Source organism: Alexandromys fortis, unplaced genomic scaffold (assembly GCF_014885135.2).
Source record: "Alexandromys fortis isolate MF-2015 unplaced genomic scaffold, M_Fortis_MF-2015_v1.1 scaffold_2_1_26212458, whole genome shotgun sequence".
Classification (NCBI taxonomy): Eukaryota; Metazoa; Chordata; class Mammalia; order Rodentia; family Cricetidae; genus Alexandromys; species Alexandromys fortis.
In genome coordinates, this window is record NW_026067930.1 from 4,201,102 (window position 1) to 4,213,467 (window position 12,366).

Consider the following 12,366-nt stretch of genomic DNA (forward strand, 5'->3'; position numbering starts at 1 on the left):
AAACAGGGAGCTTACTGGGGGAGAGAGGGAATGCGAATTCTTCCTGTCCTTCCTTTCTTGAGGTGTGTGTGCCTCTAAGAGCGGCGGTCTGCGCTATTCGCCAGAGCTCTAGGGGTAAGTAGCTGGGGTCGGCAGGTGCGGGACCACTGGAGACCCATCTGGCATCCCACCGTGGGGACTGAGGCTGTTAAAACCCCAACACTCTAGGAGGCAGTGCCCCAGCCAGTAGGGTGCTGCTGTGCCAGGTGGCTGCTGCAGCTGGAAGTCTGTGTGTGTGTGTGTGTGTGTGTGTGTGTGTGTGTTAAGGGGGGAGGGGACGGCGAGGCCACTGTTGCTGCACTCCCAAGTGCTCATAGCCCCTCCCCCTTCTATTCCCCACACTCCAGGTTTCTTCCTTAAGGCTCTAATCTGCCTCCACTGGCCGAATTCGTTTTTCATCCTCAGCTGCAGGTTTCTTAAACTCTCCACTTTTCCAAGGCTGTGTGCGCTCTTAGGGGAGCAGGATAGAAGGAACCCAGGCATTCGTGTTTATCCACCCACATCCCAGCCGAAACTGACTAGCGTCTGGGCTCCGACACCCGCACCCTGTGGCAGCACCCAGTTTTACCCCTCTCCCTCCTCCTCTAGCCACCTCTCCTGGGTTCCATAGCGAGCACCCTGCTCAGCCCTAGGTCTGCTGCAGGGGCTGCCAGCGCCGCCTCACCAGCTGGCTGGGGACCAGGCGGGAGGTGGCTTGCCCCGGAGGCTGCAGGAGGGAGGAAGGAAGAGAAGGAAAAGAGAGGAGAAGAGAGGAGGGAGGGAAGCCGGTCCTCGGAGTAGCCGGCCCCCCCAACCCCGTCCCTCCCGCCGGAGCGGGGCAGTCAAACGCAAACACGCGCGCACGCACACTCGCGAATACATACACTCGGGCTCCCTCCGGCGCGCACGCACAGCGCCTCAGGCAGACCAGAGCGGAGGCTGCCTCTCCTGACTCCTGGACGCCAGAGTCTCGGGATCCTCAGCGGCTGATGAGCCTTTGCCTGCCGCTATTCCTACTCTTCAGTTCCTCCAGGCCAGTGGGACCACTCCCGCTGCCACCACCTCGCCCGCCACCCGGGAAGGAGCTAGCTGGCCGACCATCGCCGCGCAGTTCCCTCATCGCCCTCAGGTAGCTCCGTTGTAGCTTCTGTCTTGGGCTTCGCCCTGTTCCTGAGCTTAGGAGGCTGAGTGAAACAAACTTCGCAGACCGGCTGACGCGCCACGGGCCCGCATGCCCCGCACTCCCAGGTGGGCACAGGACATTAGGACTTTGGGACATTGGGCTGCCTTGCCCATTGCACCTGCTAGATAGACGCTCTCCCTGCTTGCAGGGGATTCTAGAGACATCTTCACTTAGCAAACTTTTGTTTCCTCACCCAAAGGGGTGAGGAAAGCTAGAGGGAGAAGTTGGTCTCCTCCGGGCAACCGCCATCCTGGAGGCGATTAGCTGGGCCCCGCTAACCGCGGAACGCATCCAGAGAGATGCCGAACCTCTCCCCGGGTCGCCTTCTGTACCGACTCCTGATCCTGATCCTGCCCCAGCCCGGTCCGCGGGCTCGAGAGGCCAGGTGCCGAGGACCACGCAGCCCGCGCGAAATGAGCATGGGCCATCCATACGCATGACCATCCGCACTGGGGCAAGTCGCTTGACCCAGGCCTGGCGTAGGGTGTCCCGCGTCCAGGATCGCTGGCCTCCGCACCCTAGTGATGCCATGAGCATGCCTACCCTCTTGCCTATCCCAGTGGTGGTCACCACGCCCGCGGACCCCGTTGAATTCGTGGAATCGGCTGCACTGGGTGAGCCCGCTACGCCCGCAGAGTCCATTGTGCCGGCGGAACCCACTACGCCTGCAGAATCGGTTGTGCCCGCAGAACCCGCTACACCCGCAGAGCCGGTTGGGCACGTGGAACCCACTGCGCCCGCGGAACTTGCTGCTCCCACAGAGTCCGCCGAGCCTGCCGAACCCGGGGCATCTGCTGAGCCCGGGGCGTCCGCTGTGCCCGCGGAACCTGCAAAATACAGGGAGTCCACTGTGACCATCGAGACCGAGGAGCCCCAGGCACGCGGGAACGCTCCTCAGCTTGAAGGTGTTGAAGTTCGGAACAGTGAGGACCCCCAAGATGATTCTATCATTTCCAGCATCAGCTGCGGCATCTGCTGTTACCACCGCTTACAACTTAGACTCCATCGTAGAGGAGGCTTCGTCCGCGCGGCGCTGCATTGGGAAGCGCGCCCTGGTTTGGCTCATTTTCCTTTTGGCGGCTCCTTTTTCGCAGCCATGAAGCGGCAGAACGTGCGTACCCTGTCCCTGATCGCCTGTACCTTCACCTACCTGCTGGTGGGTGCTGCTGTGTTCGACGCCCTCGAGTCGGACCATGAGATGCGCGAGGAGGAGAAACTTAAGGCCGAAGAGGTCCGCATCAGAGGCAAGTACAACATCAGCTCCGATGACTACCAGCAGCTGGAGCTGGTGATTCTGCAGTCTGAACCCCACCGTGCTGGTGTCCAGTGGAAATTCGCGGGTTCCTTCTACTTTGCCATCACCGTCATCACAACTATAGGTAAAGAAGGGTTATAGAACTACCGGGCTCCAGAGGGAGGAGTCTCGGGGAAATAGTGTGCACTGTGCTAGCTAGGCTGGGTAGGAGGTTCCCAGGTTCAAGACAGCCCCATGTTTCTGTGTCTCACCCTCAGGGAATGATCTCAATTCTTCCAGGGGATTCTGTCTGGTGCTCCATACTGCTCTGGTGGGCCAAGCTTGTGAACTTCCAGAGACAGAATGCTGTTGTCTTGAGGGTGGAGGTGCCGCTTTTTTTTTTTTTTTTTTTGAGTGGAGCGCTAAGAATAATCTCACAGCCGACACCCACCCACCTGTGAGGGCTGTGCTTCCCTGAGTGGGTTCTAAGCCTTACACTTACTACCTCTTGGGGAATGTGGGACAAAGCTGGCTGGGTGACAGAGGGCTGTTTATGGGTCTATGGGTGATGGTGATGGGTATGGGGGATGGGTGAGGTATCTATTCCTCAGATAGGGGCCATTTGGGAGCCAAGATTTCAGCACCCATTATCCTTCCTTTGAGTTGTAGAATATGTTAGGTCCCAGGAGAAGAGTTTTCTCTTCGTTGGTTGGGATGGGGTTGGTAGCAGGTGACCTGTGATGTGGTCCTGATGGGTTGAATAGGCAGTGCTTGCTTGTACTGTGGACTAAGAGTGAGGACCAAAGGAGCCTGGATGTTGCTTGAAAACTGGGGGTGTTTAACTCACTGTGGGAAAGAGTCTGTCTGGTACAGATGGGGTTGCCTATAGATTCTCAGACTCAGGCCACTGTCCACAGAGTAGTCTCTGGTGGGTCCCAATGACTGTACCCCAACTGAGGTTGGGGTCGTGGAACACCTCTAGACTTGCACATGGAGACCTGTGGGAATCTGCGTGCCATACGTCACCCCAGGGGATGTGGTAGATACTCTTCTGGCAGGAGGCAAAATAGTGTCTCTGGCTGGCCAACTGCCCTGTCATGGCAGAATGCCTAGGGCCATCTCCTTGGACCTGTGAGAGCCAGAATGTTGTCTCAGAGGTGGTCTCTTGCCCCTGATGAGAGCCATCTTCCTTTCCTGGACCACCCGCTAATTTCCCTATGATATTTTTCTTTTCCTGAAAAGCCCTGCATTGCTGGAGGGGGGTGCGGGGAAAGGACACAAGATTTCAGGGTGCTTAATGCAACAGGAAACACCAGCCCAGGACAACCTGTCTTTCGTTCTTGTTTGAAAGGACTTTTAAGAGTTGCCTTTAAAAAAATATGTGCTAAATCAGTGCCAGTTTTTATGTTTGGGGGAAGAAAGTCACCCTTCAGTTGTCTATAGGACAGGTTTTGCCCCTGCTGGCTCCTAAGCGCCCTCCCCCCACAGGTTAGGGAAGAGACCAGCAGGTGACTGCGTCACTTCTGTCTTTGAACTGTGGGGGTGATGTACAGATGTGCAAGTCATTGGTTCTGGTGGCAGGTGTATTTGCTGGAAGGCAAGACTATGCTTGTGACACGGACAGAGGGGAGACATCTCATAGGCGTCTAAAAGTGCCATTTGTCATCTAGCTCTGAACTGGAGGGGGGTTGTTTTTCAGGCCGGTTCCCTGGAGTAAAACAGCACAGAAAACTTAACCAGTCCCAAGATGTGTGTGGCACAGTGAGGGGCTGGGGTTAAAGACAAATACAGTTATGTTGCAGCGTTCCTTAAAAAAATAATAATAATTGAGGTTGAGGAGGTTCTCGCTGAGGTATGATGTTGCCTTTATCGATATTGTTGGCAGTTCTGGACATAAGCTTCTAAGATTTGAAACTTCCAAGGAAATAGTGTCAAGGGAAGAGGAGCTAAAAGCAACTGTTGTCTTAGCCCCTCGGATAGGGGCTCTCATTAGTACAGGATCTGGGCCACTTGAGAAAGAGCTAAGATGATTTTTCTCATTTCCTTTATTGGATTTTCTACTGACTTGGGGAAAAGATTGCAAACACACACACACACACACATGAATATGCTCTCGTGTGCACACACATGCAGGTATCTACATAAATCCACACTCTCATGCATGTTCATATGCATATATGCATATACTTACATAATGCACATGCATATATCCACACTCATGCATATTTATATACATGTACAATATACTTATATGCAGAGACACATGTGAACACAATACTCTTACATACATGTATACATATGCATGCACACGTGTATACATGCATACACAGGTTTGCAGGCAGATACACATCCAGACATACACATTCAATTGCACACACATCCACATGGATACATACTTACTTGCTTGCACTCATACACACCTGCCTATATGCACACACATACACATGTATATGCATACACACACAAACACAGTTAAGGCAGCTGTGCTTGAGTGGAATCTGGAGCCTGCCAGACAGGAAGACTACAGTGATACCATTTTCGGACCTCCAGCCTCAGTTTCCCCACCTGTAGAACTTGTATTTATTAACCATTGGCTAGTGGCCTTTTCTTAGCTGTGGGAATGTAGGTTCCCTATCCCTGCCCTGCTCATTGTAGTGCTTAGTAGTTTTGCTTTTGACTGACTGAGCCCCTTGCTGTCTGCTTGAGAGATGTTCCACAAAAGCACCCACATCTGTAGGAAACAAAGCACCTTTACACTTTTGTTTTCTTTCCTTTTTTAACTACAAATACAAATGAAAGTGCTTTTAGGCCCAGGATAAGAGCCAGCCCCAAGCCATGCCCTCAAAGGAATGTGTCTTCTATTGGGCAATGATACCAGCAAAAGTGAGCTTCGTTTTCATAGCTATTCCTTTTTCACCTAAGTTTGGGTGAGTGTGTGTGTGTGTGTGTGTGTGTGTGTGTGTGTGTGCACTTTGCATCCAGGAGTCCTGGAGCTGTCTAATGAATGTGGCTTCTTAGATGCAGTTATTAGCTTACTCTGTAAAATGGATTTCAAAACATATACAGTTACTTCTTCATTTTGAATCTGTGACTATGCTTTCCTGAAAGTCCTTGGAGGCTGTTCTACAGACTCTGGCCCTAGCTCTCTGGGGAGTCCTGTGAATACCAACTGCCCTCGTAACCAGGTCCAGTTCTGGTGCCCATTCTTTCCTGTGGCTGTCAGGTGGCTGTCACTTGTAGCTCTCCTTAAAGGGGCTTTACTGTTTGGTTTTCAACTTGGGCAAGACTCCCTTGCCTGTAGATCACTGACCCAATTAGCTGTACAATTGAAACATCCCCTTCCAAGACCTGTTATGCAAGTGGGAGAAGTAGGTGGTACTGAGGGGCGGGGTCTGCATTGGCATAGAAGTTTTATTAGAATTATCTCTGCTTGGGGCTGAGGTCTTGGAGCTTGTATAATATATCACTGGTATGAACTTATCACCTTCCACAGTGGGAGGTTCAAGCTAAAACTGTCCCACAGTCAGCCTCTTTGCACAATCATGTACCAGAGATGGGATTTTCATCACACTTTGTTTTTCAAATCTAACATCTGTAGTCTAGGTTGGCTACCTTCAGGACCATTAGAAAGGAAGCCACCAGATGCCCTTTGCAGAACCATGGAGGACAACTTAAAGATTGGTTTGCCATGGGGGAAGAAGAGTTGGCTTGTGGTTTCTCTCCTCTAGCTACAGTTTTGGGGGATGGGGGAGAAGTTCACACTTCCTGACTTTCTGGGCCCATCTGAAGCTGAGGTTACTGCTATAGGAATGGAGGTGACTGGTTTAGGACTGGGGTCTTCAGGTGGTGGTGGGGCCCACTGAGAGAATCCTTAGGGGTCCTGCCCTGCTCTAGACAGACATGGAACTCCTTCCTTAATGAGGTAAAAGCAGATCATCAAACTAACTTTTCCCAAAATGGACAGCATTCATCATGGGTTTATCATGGGTTCTGGGTGTGGTTCGTGATCCACAGTCTTGTCAAGTACCTGCCCTGCCTTCAATACTCTGGGGACAGTCTAGATGACAAGATAAGGACTGGCCTTGGCAGAAGGTGCTAGAAATTCAGATAGTTGGTTGTAGTCCAGTGTGAAGTACAGGTATAAGTAAACTCAGTGAGAGCCTTTACCTGTCCTATGCCATCCGCCAGCCCGAGCATCCTTACCCAACACAGAAACCACCTTCCTCCCGGAGTCCTCCAAGCCCCACCTTTGCCCTTCTCTCCTCCAGTCAGTCTCAGCTTTGTGGATTCTGCTTATTCTACCTCGGGTCCACACTACCTTTGTTTCCTGACTTGCAGTGTCCAGTACAGTGCATCCCATGGAGCAGGCAACTCACAAAGGTCTGAAAAGCTGAGGCAGGACCAATGGGTCAGACAGGCTGATGCCTGAGAAATCATGGCACTTACACACCCACACACTCTCTCTTCCTCTCCCCCCTCTCATTTCACCCATGAACTTGTGGGAACACTGTCCTGCTTGACAAATTAGGAATTAGGTGTGCTTGACAAGGCAATGCACACCAAGGTAGAGTGCATGGAAAATCTTTTGCAAACTGGTTCTCCTTGCTGCAGGTTCTAGCTGGGAGTTATGCAGCTCATGGTGGGCCTGTGTGCCCTGCCTTTCACTTGGGGAGCCTGCCCAGCCAGATCCAGTTGATGGGAAGCCCTGGGGGCAAGACGATTCTGGGATCTTTATATGCAGGTTGGTAGCTTTATATGCAGAGGCCTTTCCAGGTCCTCCCTAGTCCTGGCCCTGGTCTCTCCTCATTCAACTCAGGGCTCTTTAACAAGTTTCCTGCCAACAGGTGCCATGGGGAAAGCAGGGCAGCAGGGGTGTTGGTTTGGAGGAGCAATCCAGACACTTCTCCATAGACACTTAGTACTCTGAAAAGAGGAAGAGATGAGATGCACACTGTGGTCCTGGTGCTTTTCATTCAGCATCCGATACCATGCCACTCACTCCCTCTACCTAACATGCCATCGTGAGTTTCTACCCAAACCGGTCATTCATTCCCTGGCCCGCCACAGTGCTGCTCAGTTCTGCATGTGCCTGCCCTTCATTTCCCATCAGCCACTGCTTCATTCACCACTGCACGGGCACCTCTCACTGTCACACCTGCTCTCGTATCACCCATTCTTCCATGAAAGTCCCCCGTCTGACACGGGTGTCACTTTGTTCTACATAACCTGTCATCAATTGCCGTCTTCACGTGGTTCAGCCTGCTGCACGCCTGCCACTCCCCCTCTCCCGTCAACCAGCGCCCCATCCAGTTTTCTACACACATACAGTTCTGTCACCCGTCTACCGTTCTGTCACTCGGGCCTCCCTTCCTCTGTCGTTCACGCTTGCACCTGACACTGTAGCTGTCACAAAGTTACTGGATGCCTATTACCCACTTTTCTAAATTGCCACGTGTCATGTGATCCTCCACAGAACTAGCTTTCATCCCTCTCCCATTAGAGTATCATGTGGTCCTCCACCCCCATGCCATCCGTTTCCCCATTCGCTGTTACGTCCCTTAGTGCTCCATGCACCTGCCAGCCACCTTCTTTATCTCCATCCACTGTTCGCTCACCTTCCTCCCTACCATTATCTCAGCCACTTTCTCCTTGCCTATTGGTTTCACATAGCCCTCCCCCCCTTGGCATCCAAGCATCATTCTGTTCTTCATGCCCTATCACTCGCCTCTAGCCCGTCTTTGTATAACTGAGTTTTCCACATCCCTGGCCCTTCGTTTCCCTTGATGTCCTACGGTTCCCCTCTGACGTCATCACTCTCTCATCCAGGCAGCTTCCATCCCCGGTCTCTCACTGAAACTCAGATCTCCACACCTGTCACCCACTTCCTTGCCACCATTCTATCAGTCACCCATACGCTGGCCAACCCCCCCCCCCATCATGTACTGTGTCCTTGATCTTCAGATACCTGTCACTCAAGCTCTACCCGCCTTTGTAACTCTCAGTTCGCCAACTCCCTTCTCTTTATTTTTTTCCATCCACTTCTGGATCCACAGCCTCCCATGCCCTTGTCATTCATTTTCCATGGGTCACAAAATCCCTCCAACCCCCGTGGACTCCCCCTTCACTCCACCGTCTTATACTGTACCACCCACCCCCTGTCTAAAGTCACCATCCATTCCCTCAGCTGACAAAAACTGTTCAGTTCTTGCCCTCCTGTCAGTCGTTTTAACTCTGGCTATTGCATTGCCCATCCTTCCAGTAGTAGTCAATCATCTTCCATTTGCCAGCGTCCAGGTAGTTCATCTTTCCACCTGTCTGCCCTTCTCCACACACAACTGCACCGTCGTGTCCTTCCTAACCATGTCACCTGTTTTGGAGCCACCACAGCACTGCTAAGCTTCCAAGCACCTGTTACTCATTTTGTCACACCTGGACCATCTAGTATTTCCTCTAGCCACCTGTGTTCCTCGGTTGTCCAGCTGCCTGCCAGTTATCGCTACCCATCATAGCTTCTTTTAGTCATCCACACAGTCCTGTCATCCTGCTGCTGCTGTTGTATCATTCGGTCCCCAGTGCACCTGCTACTCATTCTTCTAAGCGTCAGTACGTCATTTAATCCCACAGGTACCTGTTGTCTGTTCCCAGGTGCGCCACAATGTTGCTCACTCCTCAATGTACATGCCGCTCACTCCTTTACACAGCATGCATAGCTCAGTTCACCTTGCAGCTGCCATTTACCCTTTGTGCACCAGTTCGTCATGCAGTCCTTCATTGCTCAGGTCTCCATGTACTCGCCTCTCATTCCTCTAAGAACCGTTACATCATAGCCCTACCTGTCATTCATCCCCTATGTACCACGCCATCACCCGGCGCTCCATGCGCTGTCACTCAATTCACCAAAGCCATTACATCACTCAGTTCTCACTGTAGGTATCATCCATTCCCCTGTAGCATGATATCATTCCTTTCTGAATGCGCCAGTCATTAATTCCCCCGCACACCATGCCATCACTGAGTCCTCCACGCACCTCTCATTAACTATCTTATACACCATGGCACCAGTCAGTCATTTCCCATGTATCATGACACTCCTGCTCCTGTTATTTATTATCCTGCGCAGTATTGCATCTCCAATGTACCTGCCATTCCTCCCTCCACACACCTGTTGGTCCTTTCCCTCTGCACCACCGTGTCACTCAGTTCTTTACACACCCATCATTCTCTCACCCTGATGCCTTGTTTCACCCAGTCCTTAAATCTGTGGCTCATTCTGCTCCCTTGGCATTGCATGTCAGCATCGCCTGCATGCTCAGCATCTAGTCCCACTGCCAAGTCTTCCCGTAACTGCTGTTCCCTCATCCTTTACCTTGCATCACTCCGTTTTCTGCGTGCTCATTACCCATTTCCTCTCTGCCAACGTATCCCTGGGTTGTCAGTTCACTCTGCCAGGGCATCATTCAGCACACTGTCCCCTGCCATCATCTCCAGCACCTGACATTCTGTCAGTCACCGTCCCCATCTCCTTCATTTCCACATCTGCCATTGTGCTTGTGAATGTGTTCATTCTCCTGTCTTCCTCCACGAACCTATCGCTAATTCTCCTGTCTGGCGTTCTTCTCTTTCCCCCACAATCCTGTCCTTTCTATCATCATCCACCGTCTACTGTTGTTTCTCATCCCTCACGTGCACCCACCATTGGGTCACAAGTCTTCTTGCAACCTTCATTCATTTCCCTGTCTGCCTTTGTATCCTTAGGTTCCTCAAATGCCTGCCATGCATTCCCTGATTCTCCCTTGTATTCAGGTCTACACCCATCATCCATTTCCTCTTCCACTACCAGGTCACTAAGTTCTCCTGTGAAATTCCTTCCCTCCCTTGTCATCGTATCATGCTTTCAGATACCCGTCACTCATCTGATCGTCGCTTCTGCATCAGTAGACCTCCATGTGTTCCTTCGTCCATCACCATTCTGTCAGTCTGTCCACCGTTCACTTCTGCATTCAGCCAGCCCATGATGCGCCCAGGCAATCTCCCTCACGAATTGAGGTGGTGTTTGGGTCACTCACTTGTAGTGGATTCTGAGTGGGTATGATGGCTGCTGATGCAGGATGGGGAAGGCTAAGCAGAGCCTGGGGTCCTAGCATAAAGGGGCAATGGAGCTTGGAGGCTGGTTTAAGGAGGCATCTATACTGGGAGGCCCTGGAGGTAAGCTTTTCTTTTTTCTTTCTGACAGCACCTGGGTGATGAGGAATTCTAGCTGCTGAGAAGGTTAGTGTGGTGTTTGTTGGGGATGACATTCAGGCCGGGGGAACCTAAACACAAAAGAAGTAGACGCTAGCATGTAAACAAAACGGCTATCATCACTGGGAAGGAGAAGTGGTAAGTGATGTAGAGAAGGCTGACAGAATATACAAAAGCAATCTCACCTCCTCACATTCACCCTCTTGGTACTGTTCATGTGTGCTGCTAGACTCGTCCAGCAATTGTGCATAGCTGCTTTTAGCAGAGAACCCAAGAAACAGCGAATTAAGAGAACAGTTGCTAGCTTTCTAGACTAGGAAGCCGGGGAAGGATCACATCTCTCAGCTTGGCTATCTTAGCTCACAGGCTCTGACTGACATATGTGTTTTATTTGGTTCTTACATTGTTTGAAAATATGAAGCATTAGCTGACATTTGATTTATTATAGTAGGTTACCTTGACATTTGCTTTTCTACATATGAACACTTGTTTTACTTTATTTAGCTCCTCCCCCAGCTTCATGTGCTGGTAGTCAGTAGGCTTTTTCCTTTCCCTTAAAATACTAAAGGCTATGTATTGTCCTCTGTTTGCCGCTTTGGCTCCATCCTATGGCCACTTGTAAAGAATTTGCAAGTGAGCCTTTATTTTTTTCTTTTTTTTTTGGGGGGGTCTTTTCTTGTAATCAATTATCTTCAAATGGTTTTTAAATGAGCTTCTTGTCATCATTAATTATCTATAAACAATTTGAGTATTTTTTTGTAATTCAAGAGTTAAGTGCATGAGTTTTAAAGCCATACAGCTTGCATGAACATGAAAGCTTGTTGGCAGAGAGATTAGAATCATGAACTTTGGAGCTGATTATCATTGACTGTCATTTCTTGAGCAACCTTGGGTATGTGATCTGACCTCTCTGTGCTTTGCCCTTTGCCATCTATAAAATGTGGAGAATAATTACAAAAATGGCTGGCGAGGTGTTTGGGACAGTTAGATTTTTTTTTTATTGCATTCTAAACATTTAAGACAGCTGACATGTACTGGGTATCAGGGTCTATAAAGCCCATTTCAAAACATTCAGTTTCTCTATTTTAAATTTTTTTGGGTTTTGGTTTGTTGCTAAGGGATCTACCTTTTGCTGAGTCCCATAGCTATTTGAAAAGGACATTTATTTCCCTGTTGTATGTCAAGTTCTATACAATTCTAGTCATTCAAACTCATGTCTATTTTCTTTCTCAAGGGTTGGAAAATAGTGATTACTGGCTTAGTGAGCCTTGCATACACCAAGTCTAGCACACAGTCCTCAGACTGTCATCATGTTGTTGACTTGTATGTCTGGCTGGCACAAGTGCTCTGTCCAGCTCACCTCCATGCCCACACTACCACACTCGTCCTATCACTGACACACCCAGTCACTTAGTTCCCCGGGTTCCTCAGTGTGTTCCTTGCTTTATACTGATTATTGCTGTTAAAAGTCTGCTTGGAAACCGCCACACTGCTTTCCAGAGTGGTTGCACAAGTTTGCATTCCCACCAGCAATGGATGAGGGTACCCCTTTCTCCACAACCTCTCCAGCACAGGCTAGCATTGGTGTTTTTGATTTTCGCCATTCTGACAGGTGTAAGATGGTATCTTAAAGTTGTCTTGATTTGCATTTCCCTGATTGTTAAGGAAGTTGAGTATGACCTTAGGTGTC

General features: G+C 50.3%; 1 protein-coding gene across 1 annotated transcript in view; it reads left to right on the plus strand.

The window, feature by feature from the left end:
- Positions 1-450: 450 nt before the first annotated feature.
- Kcnk9 (potassium two pore domain channel subfamily K member 9) overlaps positions 451-12,366 on the plus strand; it is a 37,468-nt gene continuing 25,552 nt past the window's right edge. Inside the window, exon 1 of the mRNA XM_050144867.1 lies at positions 451-2,580. Coding sequence (XP_050000824.1) covers positions 1,638-2,580 — 943 coding nt within the window. The 5' untranslated portion in view covers positions 451-1,637. The remainder of the gene's footprint in view (positions 2,581-12,366) is intronic.